This window comes from Plecotus auritus (genome assembly GCF_963455305.1).
Source record: "Plecotus auritus genome assembly, chromosome: 9".
Taxonomy (NCBI): Eukaryota; Metazoa; Chordata; class Mammalia; order Chiroptera; family Vespertilionidae; genus Plecotus; species Plecotus auritus.
In genome coordinates this window covers 71377899-71395796 of record NC_137783.1, presented here as the reverse complement: position 1 = coordinate 71395796, position 17898 = coordinate 71377899, and the positions used below count along the sequence as shown (strand labels likewise).

At 50.5% G+C, this 17898-nt stretch overlaps 1 protein-coding gene across 4 annotated transcripts; it reads right to left on the bottom strand.

The window, feature by feature from the left end:
* Nucleotides 1-549: 549 nt before the first annotated feature.
* LOC308258243 (zinc finger protein ZPR1) lies at nucleotides 550-17347 on the bottom strand. 4 transcript variants are annotated; one of them, XM_080688605.1, is made up of 17 exons: nucleotides 16803-16983; nucleotides 16422-16478; nucleotides 16230-16341; nucleotides 15627-15777; nucleotides 10811-10972; nucleotides 10333-10423; nucleotides 9921-9991; nucleotides 9191-9277; nucleotides 8921-9043; nucleotides 8545-8592; nucleotides 8299-8365; nucleotides 7612-7682; nucleotides 6701-6790; nucleotides 6152-6262; nucleotides 5427-5513; nucleotides 3522-3587; nucleotides 1996-2858 (listed from the first exon to the last, which is right to left on the bottom strand). In XM_080688605.1, the coding sequence occupies exons 2-17, from the start codon at nucleotides 16468-16470 to the stop codon at nucleotides 2727-2729; spliced, it is 1518 nt and encodes a 505-aa protein (XP_080544731.1). In that variant the 5' UTR covers nucleotides 16471-16478; nucleotides 16803-16983; the 3' UTR covers nucleotides 1996-2726. The 4 variants fall into 4 exon arrangements, with proteins under 4 accessions (XP_080544732.1, XP_080544731.1, XP_080544733.1 ...); XM_080688606.1 differs by lacking the exons at nucleotides 15627-15777; nucleotides 16230-16341; nucleotides 16422-16478; nucleotides 16803-16983 and adding an exon at nucleotides 11124-11347 and having other exon boundaries at nucleotides 550-2858; XM_080688607.1 differs by lacking the exons at nucleotides 1996-2858; nucleotides 3522-3587; nucleotides 5427-5513; ... (8 more) ...; nucleotides 10333-10423; nucleotides 10811-10972 and having other exon boundaries at nucleotides 12708-15777; nucleotides 16978-17347.
* Nucleotides 17348-17898: the final 551 nt, after the last annotated feature.

The window sequence follows — 17898 nt, the reverse complement described above, 5'->3', positions numbered from 1 at the left end:
AAGAGACATGGGCAAACATTTTTAAAAATAAGAATAAAGCCAAGTATTTAAACACTGCCTAAATTTAAAAAGGAATCATTCCCTACAGTGTGCTACAGCTGAGATGCCACAGATGTACAAAGGACACATACTGACGTTACAATGAGTCTTACTGAACCCATTAACACTCTCCGCTAGCAAAATCAATTGCCCTTCATATTTATCCCATGTTCATGTCATGACAGATGTACACTCCATATCTGTGTTCACAGCTCTATTGGCTAAATATATCTATATTTAATATGCTTGAAATATGAAGTAGAAGTGCCTGTACAAATGAACTCTACCTCCCCCCAACGAACTCTACCTTCCCCGTCTAATATAATCACAAAACTTAAACTTTATCATGGCTGTGAAACTGAATCTACATGTTCTTGGGCTGGCGGTTTGACTGTTCTCCTCCCCTGGCCTTTGAGCAGGACTCTTCCCATACCTGTTACCCATGCTACCTCCAGTCACCTAACAAGGCTCAATACAGGATGAAAAATTTACAAGTATCTGCTGAGAATTATCATGTAACAGATTTTATTAACCACATGCCATATGCCAGAGCAGGGGGGTAGGACTCTCACCCCCATCAGGCTGTATAGTGACATTGGATGGAGGTAAATGTGAAACTGAAGGCTGCCAGGCCTTGGCCGTCAGAGCAAGAGGTACCTTAGGTGGGTTCTGTCTGGTACCTCCTCCTCAATCTTTCCTGGTTCAGAAACTCGGGTTATCATTCCCAATAACTGGTTGGAATCTGTGAGATTGCCTAACACCAAACTCACAAGACAGTGAGTGATAAACCAGAATGCCACTTTTTTCCCTTCGCAATGGGAAATGAACCTGACATCAGGGCCCATCTTGCAAGCACAACCATCCTATAGGGAAAGTCATTCAAGAGACAAATGATCAAACGGCCTGGGGACACATCCCCAAGTCAGTTGGACATACATCTATAGGCAATCTAATAGGGTAAAGCACTTGGCTTAGCAGCTACAACACTTTGCTTAGAAGCCTATTCAAAGTGCTATAGCTTTATAGTTTGTGAGTCATTGCTAACTTTAGTCTTGAAATTCTTAAAACACCTTACTCTTGCTCACAGAAATTTGAGGTACATGTATGGGAGTCAGTCCCACATGACAGTAGTTAAGGTGCCAAAGAATTCAATATGGAGAGATGTCGGAAAACTGAACCTCCGGAAACAAATACATTTAAGAGGGAGGAGGCAGAGAGATTCCACATAAGGAATGCCAACGTACAGGGGAAAGCAGGGATGCAACATCACGAGAGAAGGGTTGAGAAAAGAAATGGTCCACTGTCCAATGTGACAGAAATAAGGAATCGAAAATGAGAACATTTCCCAAGCAGAAAACCCCACTTGTGATCTTTGAGAATAGTGCAGTAGAGCGGCGAGAGTAGATGCGTGGCACTACTAAGCCTCCTCCCTCTAAGGCAATTCTTCCAAGTTACTTTTGCAGTACAAAATGCTAAGGGTTGCCATAGTATTTCAATCAACAGGTCTTTCTTGAACTACCTTGCAGCCAGCACTGAAGGAGTCATCAGTGGTTAATGCAGAACACAGAGCACTCGCTGGGGAGTCCAGGGCCCTGGGCCACAGAGGGCCAACTCACACAACTGGAAGCAGCCTTCCCTCTCTGGTTGAACCTGTTTCTCCATTTGTAATTAAGAGCAGGACTAGAGGCTCTCAAATACCCACAACTGGTCCAACAACTTCCAATCTCAGAGCTTTTGCATTTGCAGTTTCCTCTGCCTGGAAATCTCTTCTCCCAGCTACTCACATGGCTTACTCCCTTACCTCCTTCTCAGCTTTGCCTGAATGTGGGATTATTTCCTTCTTGTTAAGACCTTCCCTGACTACTCTATTTAAAATACCTACCCCACCTTCTCTGACACTATCCATATCCCTCCTTTGCTTTTACATCCCTCCATAACACTAATCACCACGTGACACACCGTTTTACTTATCAGTTTATTACCAATCCGACCCCACCCCCAACGTCAATCTTCCCCACTAGACTTCAAGCTTCGTGAAAGCAGCGCTTTGTTTTGTTCACTCGTCAGTGTGTGCTTGGCACCAAGTGGGCACTCACATCTGTGAAGGAATGAATGAAATGGCAGCTCCAATCTCCAAATTACAGTGGCCACATTGGAGAAAATTTTCTTCAGGAGGTTGAGTCTACCAGCATATCAATTAAGGACAGTGAATTTCGGGCCAGTGCAGTTTGACAGCCATCATTTTAATGAGAACTTCTTCACCTGTACAGGACTCCCTCCCTTGGAAGACTCCCTTCGTGTGGAAAGTATTTTGTACACCCAAAACCAACACCTAAACTCCAGCTGCAGCTGTCTTCCATCTTCCTCAACTTCAGAGTTCCAGCTCTAGAGGACAGCACGGTGTGGACAGAGGGTGAAGACTTGTGGGAAAAAGTGATAGTGACATTCCTCATAGTTTGCTTCCAGGTCTCTTCCCAAGCTGACTCACAACCTCCAAAATAAGGTCAAATAACCCAACAGGGGTGCACTTGCACCACACACTTTAAAAAGTGTGCCAGGGTCTTTGATTCAGACCTGGTGCCCTCCCCACAGGAGTAGGTGGGGAGGTCACTCTCTGCTTTTCCAATAGTAATAAATAAGCCTGTGGTCTGAGCAGTACAGGAGGCTGGCTGGGAAACGGTCCACTGCTACCGTGGGGCCACGCCTGTCTCATAGCCCTCCGTCCTCATGTCATTGAGCCCTAGCTCCTCATTTTGGTCAAACGTGCGCTTATAACGTTCCACCTTCATCTCCGGATCATCTTCAGGTGCATACACATTCTGGAAGGCCAAGGATAGATCATCAGTGCCCATACATCCTGCTATCCTCCCTCCCCAGGCCACTTCCAATGCCCACTTCCTCAAGAACTCTTGAGTTTTTTACTCTAAGCACCACCAATTCCCCATGACTAGGCTCAACTAGTGGGAAGCAACAGAGCCCACATGGGCCAGGAGTGGAACTGACCAGCCCCAGGCAGAATTAGGAAACAGTCCACCTAAAATACTTTCTACCTGCATCTTCTTATGAAGAGTGTAAGAACAGTTTTGCCTAACCCATAATAACTGCTCAATAAATATTAATGTTATTGTCAATCAGCAGAATATCTCCCCAGTCAGTTTAACACCTTTCAGTTTTCCTGTAATGGACAAGGGACCATTTCTCCTCGCTCCACAGTCAGATTTGCAGAATGAAAACACCATCACTGGACTTAGAGCTGGGACAAGAACTAGACTATAGGAAGGAGGAGCCTAGGAGTATCCTTTTTTCCCTCTTGACACACACTTACAACCCCTCCCACGTTCCCCCCTTTCTCCCTTATGTTCTAAGTTCTTGATAAAAAGCAGTTCATTTAGAACCAAGTCTCGGTTTCTGGAGAGATGACACATGTTCAAGAAAAGTCAGAAAACATATCGCCATGAAATATAAGGGAAGGTCTACTGTACCTGCAAGTAGCTGTTTCCTGCTGGGTCATTCATAATAAAGTGGGCCTTCATTTTACCCTCCATGATCTAAAGAGGAGAGAACACAGTATGTAAATTTTACAAAGCATGGAGAAGCTAAGTCTACCAGATGAGAATCAAGCCAATTTACATTGCAGTATGCCCAAGTTTCATGAACTGGTGAAATGAGTACTTCTAAAAGTAGGGTGGAGAAGATCTAAAATAAGAATTATTTACCCAGCCAACGTGCCTCAGTGGTTGAGTGTCGACCCATGAACCAGATCAGGTTTGGATTCCCAGTTAGGACACATGCCCAGGTTGTGGGCTTGATCACAAGTAGGGGGCATGCAGGAAGAAGCTGATCAATGATTCTCATCATTGATGTTTCTATTCCTCTCTCCCTCTCCCTTCCTCTGAAATCGATTTTTTAAAAAGTATTAAAAATAATAAGTAAAATAAGAACTGTTTGATATTATTTAAGAAACAATTTTACATCCCCGATTTCATCTCCCACTCCAAACAGGCCAACTTCTATCCCAGAAGACGGAAGGATTGCCCTTCCTCTATCCCAGCAGAAGACTGAAGGATTCTCTGAAGATACCACAACACACTACGGACTGGGGCCATGGCCCAGTTGAGGGTAGAGGGGAGGGAATCAAGGCAGGAGATTAAATGAATGTACCCTTATTGGAAACAGACATACAACCCCCCAGCCCTCTTCCCAGAACACAGACCAGGAAATGGAACACCCCTGACGGGAACCTGACCAGCCTAAGAAGAAAGACCTAACTACTCTGGCTTTGGCGCTACCTCAACAAGAAGGCCAAGCTAAATCCCTTATAATCAGCCCAATGTCAGCAAAACACCGCCACTCAGGTTTTTTAGTCTTCTACTTTTAAATAGACAACCAATGATTACCAGACATCAAAGCTCATAATATTAAAAGACAGACAATTACATGGAAAAAAAACAAAGAACAACTTGGAGGAAATGGAAACAATGCAAGGAAAATAAAGTGCCAAATAAAAAAAACCCCAACATTAATATTCTCAAGAAGAAAAAAATGCTACATCCTTATACTATTTTCTAAAAAGGCAGAGGAAGAATATTCAAAGACCAAAAAAAGCTCTTGGTAAATAAAAATATGTTAGTGAAAATGAAAACCTCAACTAAAAGGTTGGAAAATAAAGTTGAGGTAATCTCCTAAAGTAGAGCAAATACAAAGAAACTGAAGACTGGACAAAGGGTAAGTATTTTATAGAAGACCAGAAAGTCAGTCTAATATTCCAAAACACAGGGGTTTCAGAAGGAACAGAAAGGAAGCAATTCTCAAAAGAATCATCTTAAAAAGCTTCCTATAACTGAGCCACATGAGTTTTCAGATTCAAAGGACCTACCAAGTGCTTAGCACAGTGGTTGCAAATTGACCCCACAACAAAGCACATCCTGAAATTTCACATCACAGGGACCAAGAAGTACAACAAGAACAGGTCACATACAAAAGATCAGGAATCAAAATGCCTGAAGACTTCGAAATAGCCAAACTGGAACATGGAAGACATTAGTGCAATGGTCTTTCAGATTTTGATGAAAAATTATTTCCATCCTAGAACTCTATTCCCAGCCATTAATCAATCTAGGGTGATTAAATTCTAGAATAAAGAAATTTTCAGAGATGTAAGTTCCCAGAAATCTCACTTCCCATGCATTTTCTCAGGAAACTAGTGGAGAAGATCCTCCAACAATATAAGGGAGGAAACCGAGAAAGACAATGACATGGGACATCGGAAACCAGGAGAATCCCTAACATGCTGGTTAAATGTTTAAAAGGGAGCAAGAAAGGGTAGGCAACCTGTTGTTCACTGGAGCCCCAGGAACACAAGTACTGACCAGCCAGAGTCCTCTCACCTGGTCCAACTTCTGGCTAAACTCCTGCAGTTTGTCCATTTGGCCAGGATTGGAACTGTCACCCAGCGTGAAAGGGTTCTTGGTCACCTGCAATAAATGTCATCCACACTGCTGTATGTTGGCTCTGTATTATAGGTGTGACCATAAACCTCATGGGGGTGGAAGTTAAGCCAACTTCTGGTGCAACTCCTGCAGCTTGTCCAGTTAGGGAAGCATGGTCTTCATTTATACCATAACCACCTTTCTGATTATTCCTAAGAGCTTATGGGTTAATCTGCCAAGGCGGCAACTGCCCATGTGAAACAAACTATAAACATGTTCTTACAATATGAGTGAGCCCTAGTCCTAATTTAACAAGAAATGCAAAGTATAATTTACAAAGATAAAAGGCCTAACGACTGAGAATTAAATGAAATGATTCATCCGGAGGACAAATATATGGGCTAAGTCAACAATGCATATATATGTTGGGAAGTTTTAGATGCTGAAAGGACCCTCACCCCTCATTTTAGTGAAATGAAAACCACACATTTGTCTCAAAGTTAAGGCCTGGGAATTTCCACTCAGAATTTCCCATAAACTTATCTTCACAATCCAAAATAAATTTAAGTCTCTTAAATCAGCTTCACAGCAAAGAAACCCCATTATCAGCTCCATAAACTAGGACACGTGAGGTCACCTAGCCCCTCCCCACAGCGGCACTGAAGTAGCCGTGCACTACTCACCAGGTCCCGGATGTCTTTCAGCAGCCCCTCCAGTGTGGTGAACTTGCCCCCAAAGATAGCCATTCCCAACTCAAATTCCAGTTCTGGGACTTCCACACTGCACGTCTCAGACTATGAGATGAGAGGTCAGTTTAAGCTTTAAATCAGGAGCCGCTAGAGAAAGCTAACCAGAGTCCTCCTGCCAAATTAATACCACCAGTGACAGTTTGGGGACAAAGTCAACTGTCCCCGTTTTCTGACTTTCTAGTTAAAGCTGGACTCACTCCTATCCTATGTACCACAGGAATGGAACCAAACTAATAAAGGGACACTGAGTCATGGCTCCAAGCTACTAGGTATCCTGTCATCAGAGGCCAGAGACAAGAGCCTCACAGACACTGCAGGCAAACAGCGGCCCACTCATCAGAAAGAGCTTATGGGTCGCTTTCTGAGCCTACACTCACAGAAGTAAGGAGGCACCGCACAGTCCCAAGACATAATTTAGAAGACAATTTCCCTGAGAGACAAGTCCCGTGAGGAAGATAGTCACTTTCCCACGCAAGCTGTTACCTTGAGCAGGTCTCTGGTCATATCTGAGGGATCTGTGATATGGAGAGTGATCCTGGTGCCCAAGGGCTCTACTGCTCCTCCAGACTTCACCTGCAGACAACAGTAGTCAGCAACAGCAAGAAGGCCCCGAGCCGAGCCTCGTGCCCAGCAGACCTCACAGGGTCGGCTTAAACCTCCAATCAGGCCCGCTAATGGCGACCAAGCACAGAGCCTTCTAAATCAATAGTAGCAGCAGTCATCCAAATAAAAAACACCGAGAATGGGCCAGGAGCAAAGTGCCCAGCACCTGCCAAAACGCGCCCCAAGTTGCCAAGAAACTCTAATTTACCTTTAAAAAAAAAATGATTATTGGGATTTGAAGGGGATATTCAACTGCATCCAACATGTGAATCCCTTTTATAATATTCTGGTTTAAGAATTTAACAGCTTATGCTTGAATAACTCAGGGAAAGGGAATTTACAGCCCTCCAAGGCAGCCCATTCTATTTTTATGAACTTAGAAAATGTTGAGTCAAAATCTGCCTCCTTGTTCCTTAAAACCAAACTTTAAAATGTCTTAAACGAGCATGCTAATGGGAGGCAACTGATCATTGTTTCTCTCACATCAATGTTTCACCCTCTCCCTCTTCCTCTTCCTTCCTCTAAAATCAAGGGAAACATGTCCTTGGATGAGGAGAGAGAGGGAGGTCTTAAAAAAGTTATGATTAGGAAGATAAAAGATAAACAAGTTATGATTATCTCTAACTTTTCTCCTCTAAGCCAATTCCCAATTCCTTCAATGGCCCCTCACCCTACACTAAGCCCAAGAGAAAGACCTACCCCCAATCCCCTCATCCCAAAGCAGATTTAAGAAGGGTGAAAGTTAGACAGGTCACCCTCAAGTTAGTCTTCCCAACCAATGGAGCCCTCACCTCGTTAGTCCGATGACCGCAGTACTCGCAGTTGGTAGCCATGATGATAACCTCCTTAAAGTGGGGGATTTCTGGAGCTGGAGTTAAGGGAACCTGCTTCCACGAGCAAGACCACCCTCTGAGAAGAACAAATCCAAACCCAAACACAATGGCTGGTCCCAGGATTACAGGAAATAGATCCCAAGAAGCAGCCCTAGTCCTCCAGAAGAGGGCAAGGTCACAACCCATGGTGACTCCTGTTCACAAATGTTGGCCCAGGCCACACGCAGGAGCCAAGACTACAGCCCAGCCGAAACCGGTTTGGCTCAGTGGATAGAGCGTCGGCCTGCGGACTGAGGGGTCCCGGGTTCGATTCCGGTCAAGGGCATGTACTTTGGTTGCGGGCACATCCCCAGTGGGGGGTGTGCAGGAGGCAGCTGATCGATGTTTCTCTCTCATCGATGTTTCTGGCTTTCTATCCCTCTCCTTTCCTCTCTGTAAAATATCAATAAAATATATTAAAAAAAAAAAAGACTACAGCCCAATTCTCTCTGTAAACCCAGAAGCCAAGGTGCGGCCTCATCACAGGCAACATCCTCATCACTCAGAATGAAACGTGTTTTCCATGAAGGCAGTGGTCTCCAGCCTGAAGATTATCCTCACACCCAAGTCAGATGAGGAGCAACCCAACTGCCTGACAAAAGATACGAACTAGCTTCATGTTGGTCTGAGCTGGAGCATTGCATTCCGGGCAGTTTGTATTGAACTGCAGCACCTGGAACACAACATGGGGATGCGGGGGTGAGCCCTCCCTGGCAGGTGAGCCCTGTCAGGCTAAAGCATTCAGTTGGTATGTGGTGGTCGCCTGTGTTGGTGGAGAGGAAGAGCCACTGAACAGCATCAGTCTCAGCCCACAACTCTGCTCCTTCCTCCACAGTAGCCAATGGGACTCACTTCGTTTCTGAGATCTTCCTCTTGCGGCTTCTCTTCTGGTGCCTCTGCCTAAAGTAGCAGAGATGCAAATCACATGTTGCACGTGTATCTCAGCCTCCCGACACCTTGCCCTGGAGCGTGGAAAAATGCTGTGGCTTGCTTTTGTCAGCTGCCACCTCATGAGTTTAACAGAAAAGCTAGAAAGCAAAGCCCCAATCAAGGAAGAACAGAGCTTAAGAAAAGACCAAAGCTATTGCCGTCCTTTATTGTAAAGTGTGCCCTAAGCCCTTGGCACGAGCTTGATGGGAAGCACAAACATGCTATGTGACAGGTACACAGGGCAGCAGCAGGTAGTTAAGGGAACCATCTCCTCTTCTGGCTTCTTCAGCTCATTTACCTGGAGCCCCAGCATCTCCTCCTGCTGCGGAGTCCGGTTATAATGTGTGATCACCAGGGCATCATCTTTCTGGGGAGCATGTGGGTTTTCCACGAAGCTGTTCCCTGAGGGGTCATCAATGATCTAACAGACGGGTGAAGAGTAATTATAAGCCATGTACAATCCTCCATTTACCATCAGACTACTCGGCACCACAGTGGAAAAATCCCAGACAGTCTTAATGATTTCTCCTCTCTTAAATCTAGGCACCTGGACACCCTCAATACTCACCAGGGTGAAAGGAGAGGCCACCTGCTTTAGCTCTTTCAGTTTGACAATGAACTCATCCAGTCTTTCAGCTACGGCTTCTTCATTTGCCTGACAGAAACCGAGAGTAAAAGTATCAGCCCTGGTAATAGACTTTATGCCCTCACTTCCTGTAGTGCCCGAGTCACTTCCGTCAGGAAATCATCGCCTTAGCGTGAGTAGGAACAGAGAGACTCAGACTTCACAATAAGATGTAGCACATAATTTGAAGTTTATGGGTGGTGCCAGATGAGCCTCATTTTCTCACTCATTCAACCATTTGAACCAGGCATTCGTGCCAGGTTAAATATCTGAGTCCCCTCATGGGGCTCCCCAGCTAGTTAGGAAGACAGATGACTAATATGTAATTATATCACTTGTGTCATAATAAATAGACAGTGCAACACTCAGAAAGCATAACTAAACCCAAGGGAGGACAGGCTCTTCAGAGGTAATGATATATAGTCTGTTGGCGGCGACAAGGCCTCAATATACACTGGCGAAGGGGAAGCAGAAAGAACAGAAGCGGAAAGAACAGTAAATGTTCTGTATGCAACATCCTGGCAGCTATAGCCTCGCCATATGCTTCCCCTAAAAGTCCTCCAACGTTCAGTCAGACAGTTCACCTACATGGAAAGCTGAACACTCTCCTCAGATGCATATACCAGTAAGTAATTATTCCTTGAGCTGCTGCAATCGGAATATCCCAGCTCACCCTTCGAGTGGGCTGATCCTGCTCCAGGCCAGAGATAGCACGGCTGATCAATCCTTCAACAGTGGTCAAAGCTGGTGAATAAGAACAAAGGACAGGGGAGTCTTGGCTCTGCTCTCAAGTGCCTGTATGACCCTGGGCAATTCATGTGACCTCTTTGGGCCTTGAATTCATCTGTAAAATGAGGCTAGGAACAAAGTTCCATCCAGCTCTAATAACAGTGATGACAAAACTCTGTAAGTAAACACTATCTCAAACTGTTTTATCTAAGTGTTCTGCTTATGTTAAGTCAATGAAGATCCCAATGATTACGAAACCCATACACAGCCACTAGACCTGGCCCGGGGTTTTACAAGAAAATGAGTAGGATTCCAGCTAAGCATAAACAGCCCAAATACCCTGATCTTGAACTTACCTCCCTTTTGGCTGAAGGCAGGAATTTCAAAATCTAACTCTGGAATCCTTGTGGTGGCAGAGTCCGTCTTCACTACTTCTCTGTTCATGTCCTGGTCAGAAAAAAGCAGGTGCAGGCCAGAGAGGTCAGAGGTCAGCAGTGCCCCCCCTCCCCTCAGGGAAGGCCAGGCTGCCCTCCATCAGACCCCGGCCCAGCGGCTTCTTGCTCGCTCCTCTCAGGGGTCCAACTAGCCCGGCTGCCCACGTAGGGAGAATTCCCTGCCTAACTCCTGCTCACGTGGTGCCTTCTCACCCAATGTACAAAGCACTTTCACAAGTCCCACCTGGTCAGCTGACAGCGCCAGCCCCACTTTGTAAGGAGAAAGTGAGGCTTGGACACGCAGGGTAAAGATTTACTCCGGGCCCGCGGCCTGGCCAGAGCGCTGGCTCACTGCCCGCCCTGCGCTGGGCTCTGCGGGGCGGCTCTGGGCTGCTCTCACCTCCGCCGCCCTGACCGTCAGAGTGTAGCGCACCCCCTGGTCCTGGATCCTGCCCGCCGACTGGACCTCCGTGTTGTTCCAGCCGCAGTGCTCGCAGGAGAAGGAGCTGACGATCACTTCTCTGAAGAAGGGGATCGTGGTGAGCAGCAGGCGCGTCACGCCCTGGGGAAGCAGAAAGCCAAGGAAAGAACCAGTGAACCCCAGCTCCCCATCCAGTGACCCCGAAGGGGCCTCATTCCGGGTCCCCAACGCGGCCGTGCCCCAGGGCGCCCGCCCCGCCTCCCGGCGGCCCTCCCGCCCGCGCGCGGCTCACGTCGCGGTAGCAGTTCATGCACAGCGACTCGATCTCCGTGGGCTGCTGGCCCTCGTCCTCGGCGCTGAAGGGCCGGAACACCCGCGCCGGGGCCGAGGCGGGCGAGGGAGCTGCCGCAGCCCCCAGGGGTCCCGGCTCCACGGTCCCGCCTGCCGACATCGCAACCACACGGAGCGCCGCCCGCAGCTTCCGGCCTCCTCGCCTCCCGTGGCCCCGCCCCTTCCGGCGGCACTTCCGCGGCCGCCCCGCCCTTCCTTAGAGAGGCGGCCGACCCTGGGCCCCACCCCCCCCTTTTTTTTTTTAGATTTTTAAATGCGTTATTTTTTAGTCTCTATCCAAATCCAGTAATTATTTTTTAAACCACTAATTATTAACACTTTTGCCACATTTGTCACTACACACACGCAATTATTATTATTTTAAGAGTAAGTTGCGCCCTAGCTGGTTTGGCTCAATGCATAGAGCATTGGCTGAAGGGTCCCAGGTTTGATTCCAGTCAAGGGCACATGCTCAGGTTGTGGGCTCGATCCCCAGTGTGGGGCCTGCAGGAGGCAGCCAATCCATGATTCTCTCTCATCATTGACATTTCTCTCTCTCTCTCTCTCTCCCCCTCTTAAATCAATAAAAAAAAAAAACATTTTAAAAAGAGTAAATTAGCCAAAACCGGTTTGGCTCAGTGGATAGAGCGTCAGCCTGCAGACTCAAGGGTCCCGGATTCAGTTCCGGTCAAGGGCATGTACCTTGGTTGGGGGCACATCCCCAGTGGGGGGCGTGCAGGAGGAAGCTGATCGATGTTTCTCATCGATGTTTCTAACTCTCTATCCCTCTTCCTTCCTCTCTGTAAAAAATCAATAAAATATATTTTTTAAAAAAAAGAGTAAATTGCAGACAATGATATCTATACCTTTGAATACTTCAGCATATATCCCCTACACCAGTGGTCGGCAAACTGTGGCTCTGTTGACTAATGAGTTTGCCGACCACTGCCCTACACACATGCTGGGAGAAAAAGAATCTTTTCTTACATATCCAAACTATGATTACCAAATACAGGATATTTAACATTGGTACAGTACTATTATCTAATACTAGAGGCTCATTGCATGAATTTGTGCACGGGTCCGGTCCCTCAGCCTGACTGGAGATCAGGGCCAATCGGGGCAGGCTGGCCAGGGGGAGGGACCACGGAGGTTGGCTATGAGAGTGCACTGACCACCAGGGGGTAGCTCCTGCGTTGAGCATCTGCCTCCTGGTGGTCAGTGTACATCATAGCAACCAGTCGACCTGTCATTCGGTTGACTGGTCCTAACGTTTGCTTAGGCTTTTATATAGATAGATAGATACAATCTGTATTCAAATTCCAAGTCTTGTCCCTCTGATATTCTCCATGGCAACTCTTTCTCCAATCCAGAATCTGATTCAGGACCAGGCATTGCCCCTAGTTCTCAAGTCTCTGGTTTCCTTCAACCTGGAAGTCCCTCAGTCTGTCTTTGTGTCTTATGACATTGGCATTTTTTAAGAGTACAGGTAATTTGGGCTTATCTGATGTATATTTTTTAGTTTTTTATTTTTAATTTATTTTTTTAAATAATTATTTATTGTTGAAAAGTATTACATATGTCACCCTTTTTCCCCCACTAACCCCCTCTAGCCAACCCCACCCTTTTTCCCCCACTAACCCCCTCCAGCCAACCCCACCCTCTACCCCAGGCCTTCACAAGAGAGGGAGAGGGAAGAGAAACATCAATGTGAGGATGTGAGAGTGAATATTGATGGGCTGCCTCCTGCACGCCCACCAGGGATCCAGCTGGCAAAAGCAGCCTTTCAGCGCACCAGCCTATGCCCAAGCAGCTGAGCCACCCTGGCCAGGCAACTCTGGGCCCTTAGAGAGCAGTACAGGGTTTCCCTGTTGCCAGGGTTATATGATCCAAACTTCCATAGCCGGATCCAGGCTTTGCCTCTACCTCAATTCAGGTGTCACTTCTCCCTGGACATCTCCCAGAGCCAGGGCAGTGCTTTGTTCCTTCACAGTGTCTCCATCCACAGGGTTCTAACTATCAGGCCTGTTGCCGACATCCTGGGCTTCCTTCGATCCACTGTTGGGCCAGATGCTGCTGCGGCTCTAGTCCCTCAGTCCTTTTCTGTTTTTCTCACTCCCTATTTCTGTCCTCATAAACACCTGCCCAGATTCCAGCCACAAATACACAACCCTCAGTTTTACTTCCACACCTTCATCCCTACCACATCTGCCCCCTCGGACTTCCCCTCCCAGTTTCCTAACAACAAAAAGACCTTTTATTTGGAGGGAGGGGGGTAAACTTTCCTTTCCAGCAGCTCCTCTCCCTGGGTACCGCTCTCAGTTCTGTTGCTAAATCCAGATATCTGGGTAGAGATCTAGTCTGCGGGCATGATGCAGCCAGCTTCATGTGGGGTCTGTGTTAGGAGGAAGTGAGGAGGTGCAGGGCAGGCTGAGCTGGACAGAAAGGGTGCTGGAAGGGGTGTGCTTACCCTGCCCACTACCCCCCACTTCACCTACCCCCAGCTTCAGGGTTCTCAGAGGACCTATGAGGAGCTTCATTGCCTCCAAGTGAATCTGTATGTGGGGACTGGGGGGTTTAAGAGTTTGGGGTTCCCAAAAGAGGGTCAGTGTCATAAAAAGGGGCCATTCAAAATCTGGAACAGCAGGAACAAAAGGGAGAGGCCACCTCAGGAGCCTACAGGTGAGGCACACTGTCCTGTCCTGTCCTGAGCAGGCCCACGAATCATGCAGATGCAGAGAAAGGTCGCTCACCCATGCCCACCCCCAGGCAAGCACAGCTCTCCCCTAAAGCAGCGCACAGCCAGGCCCAGGCCCCTCTGGCAGACTCGCACTGAAAGGGTGTTCCTGAGAAAGTACAGCAGGGTCCTGGAGTGGCTGACGGGTGTGATTTGGGGATAGTGGTGAGGGCACTGCTTTCAGCCATGGCCCAAATGAGAGTCACACCAGGCAGACCAGCTTCCATTATAAGCATCTATTTCAATGGAGTCAGAAGTCTAGACTTCAGTCTGAGTGTCAGAGATGGGGAGGGCACCTAGTATACCCCCCAGAGGGTTTAGGAAGCCCCCACAGTTTGGAGGCTTGGCCGGCTGTTTAAATGCAGAGCTATGTAAGAAAATATGGGCCCTGCTCCCTCCCATTACAACTCCCACCATTTGTTCCCACCAGCATGGGAGGGTGCAGGGATCCACACACAGTCACATTCTCCTCCTTTCTCCCTGCTCTCCCCCAACAGAAGCTGTCATAGCAGCCCTGGGGAAAGGAGCTGCTCTCTGGGACCAGCGGCAGACGCGGCTACCAGGGGGCCAGAGTGGTCACAGCCAAGCCTGGGCCTGAAGAGACTAGGCTTCCAGCCCATGGCCACGGGCTTGCACTTAATACCCGCATAGAGCGCCTTTCTTCCTTCCCACTCCCGCCAGCACCGAATGGAGCAACTCGGGAGGATTCCCAAATGAGCACGGGAAGCCAGGTTCGCAAATCCTGGTGAGTGTAATGCGTCCGGGTTGGGGACTCGCAGGAGGCTGGGTAGGCAAGGGACAACAGCCCTTCGGTGGCCTCACCCATCCTGCAGGGCCCTCCACCCTCTGCCCAGTAGGCCACTATCAAGGACTGACCCATGCTTGGGGCTCCCCGAACAAGAAGCTGGGAAGTGGGCCCGGGCAAATAGGCCCTCAGGGCTCCCCTCCATGGCCCAGATCATGGTCACGAAGGCTGTAGTTTATGTCTTCCCACAGGTCGTCGAGACGGGCCTGCAGCCTGCTCCGGGCCTTGCCTCCGTCCGCAGGGAGGAACTCAAGGGCGAAGGCACTGTGGCTGGGCGGGGGTGGCGCCAGCTGCTGCTGGACCTCCTCCGTCTCCTGGTCAATGGCGCGGGTGAAGGCGGCGATCTGCAGGAAAGTGTCGTGGCGGAAAGCCTGCAGGCGCTGGCGCACCTCCTGGGACAGCACCTGGGGGTCTGGGTGGGCCCCTTCCTCCGTGCCGCCCGCGCCGGCAAAGGCGCTGAGCTCTTCGTGCAGGTGGTCCAGGTTCTGTTGGATGCCCGTGTGCAGGGCCTGGGCCTTGAGCGTGAGCTTGTGCGAGAGCAGCTGCACGCAGCGGCTGAGGCGCGCGGGGCTGGCCACGGCGTGCGGGGCCACGCTGCGGTGTAGCTCCTGCACGTGCTGCCCGATTCCGCTCAGCAGGCGCTCGGCATACGGGTGGAACAGCTGCTTGACGCGGCCGGTGTGGTGCACCAGGCTGCTCTGCAGCTCCTGCAGCAGGTCCCGCGCCTCGGCCACGCCGCCAAGCAGCTGGGCCTTGGTATCCTCGCCGACCACGCGCAGCTGCTCCTGCAGCTCCTCCACACGCAGGGCCACCTGCTCCATCAGGCCTCTGGTGTAGGGCTCCAAGCGCCGCCGCAGCCCCTCCAGGTTCCAGCCCAGGCGTTCGTGCGCCTCCGCCATGTAGGGCTCCAGGCGTGTGCTCACCTCCTTCAGCTCCTCCTGCAGCTGCCGCCGCAGGCCCTCAGGGTCGGGTGGGAGCCCGGAAGGGGCGCTCCCCTGCCCACTCAGAGGGCCCAGCTTTTCCAGGAGCTTGTCCATGTTGTGGAGGTCTTGCTCAAGGCTGCCTTTCAGGCTCCTGGGGAAGAGGTCAGACATCAGGCGGCAGACTGCTGGCCCCATCCTCGGCTTTGCCCAGAGGTATCGCTCACTGATCTAATGGGGAAACCAAGGGCGCTATCCTAGCCTCGAACCCGCCCCTCCTCACACAGGCACTGCCCTGGCAGATCCAGACCAGCACCGCCAGAGGGGGCACAGAGGCTCCTGGACTCAGTCCTCTTACTCTGGGGACTCTCTCCCCTCCAGCTTCCACGCCTCGGGGGGCGAGGGGCAACAGCTATAACCAGGTCAGAGGGGGGTGGGGGCCGCCGGCCAGGGCGCACACAGCCAGGAAGGCCAGGATGGGGCTGAGCTGGCAGCTTGCTTCCTCTGCTCCGGAGCAGGAGCCGACCGCGGGTTGGGGAATCAGAGGCAGCCATAATCCCACGGCCTGTCTCCTCCCTTCCCCGAGCTCTTTGCCCGGGCACTCACGCGGACTCCCGGGCCAGCTTCTGCTGCTGGGTCTGCTCCACCCTGCCCTTGTCCCGGCTGCTCTGCCCGGAGTCGTCCCAAAGGCCTTTCCGCGCGTGGGCGGTGGGAAACGCTGTGGAAAGGCTGGGGTGAGCGCGGGCCTCCGGCCAGACTCCACCTCACCTCCTCACCCGCCTGCCAGGGGAGACCCACCTGAGAGGAGCGCCAGCGCCCAGGCCAGGGCTGCAGCCACGCGGGCCATCGCCTGTCCTGAGAAGGAAGGCCGGGGAGGCCCGGTTATGGTGAGGAGGCAAAGACAGGGACATCTCCCAGGGGCCCTGCCCAGGTGTCCAGTCCCAGGGCAGCCTGCCCCAAGTCTGTGAACACTTCCCTGGGGCGTAGGGAGCTCAGAGCTGTGAGGACTATAGTGGGTGCGTGGGGACAGAGGCAGGTGAGTGTGGCTGGGAAGAGAAGGGTGTCTTTCCCAGGGGAGGGAAAGAGCTCACGGAGTGTGAGCTCAAACTGCTTTGTAAAGGTCTCCCCTCCCCCGCCAGGCCCCAGGAGCCTTCCTAGGCAGGGCTGCCGCACCCTCACCCCCTTCTTCCTGCCTCCCGTGGATGGCTCGGGAGCAGAGGCATGCCCAGGAGAAGAAGCAGCTCTGCCACGTGGTGCTCCAGTGGTGCTCCCTCCCTTCCAGCTCAGCTGAGACCCTGCAGTCCTCCAGGGGACTCTGTCCCCTGTCCCTCTGCCCTCTGCCCCAGCGGCTCACCTGCTCAGTTCTGGGCACAGAGAGCAGACATTCCGCTTTATACTCCAGGACCTGGGCCTCTGGCAGCAATTCCTTTGAGTAAATATCACGTGGCAGTTCAAAGAAAGATGACCTCAGCGGCCTCCCAGTGCTCACCTCCTGCCCTTTCCTGGCACCCACAGGGTTAAAAATGCCCCCATCTCGGGGCCTGTCCCAGTGTCTTAGGGCTTCTTGGAACATTTACAAGGAGTGGCCCACTCCTCACCCAGCTCACCCCAAACTCCATGACCTTCAACCTCCCCACTCACAGCTGGCTGGCCCAGTGAGAGATACAAACTTGTTTGTCTGCTGCAGCCCACTCTTACTCAACTGCCCAGAGGCACTGTGCCCAGCCAGACAGGGCAGTGGCCAGATGCCAACCTGACCCTAGCAGCCTTGGCAGCTCCCCTATAGGCTCCTGGGCAGATGGGAGAGTCAGCATTCACAGGGCAAAGACCTCCCACCTCCCCTTCGTGAAATAATCCTGGAACAAGCAGGAAGTCAGGGGGGAGAAGAGGAGGTGGTGAGAGGCAGAACCTGGGCCAGGGACTCTGGGCCCAAAGAATTGGGGCAAGACTAGGCTTCTCCTTGGGGGGAAAGGCTGGCCTTCACCCATAGGGCCTCTGAGGAGGGGAACCAGAAAGCCCAGGCCTTCCTCTGATGACTTGCCCACTCCATATACTTAAACCGACATTTATAAACTCCTGAGTTTTGCTCCTAAATGTGTCTTGAATGGATCCCCTCTCCCTATTTCTACCTCCAATAGCATCACACTCCCCTTGTCTCTCACCTTAATCACACTCAGCCTCCAGCGGCTCTGTCTGCCACCGTCCTGCCTGTTCGGTCCATCCTCTGCTGTGGCTCATCCCAACCCAGTTACATCTCATCTCCTGCCACACAAAA

What these genes read in the sequence shown, in the direction of transcription:
- LOC308258243 (XM_080688605.1), bottom strand. Translation starts at nt 16,470, where the DNA reads ATGGCCCGCGTGGCTGCAGCCCTGGCCTGGGCGCTGGCGCTCCTCTCA. An exon ending in TGCCTTCAGCCAAAAGGGAG is followed by an intron (nt 9,992 to 10,332) that starts GTAAGTTCAAGA and finishes CTTATTCACCAG; the next exon opens with CTTTGACCACTGTTGAAGGA. An exon ending in AGGAAGATCTCAGAAACGAA is followed by an intron (nt 8,366 to 8,544) that starts GTGAGTCCCATT and finishes GTTGTGTTCCAG; the next exon opens with GTGCTGCAGTTCAATACAAA.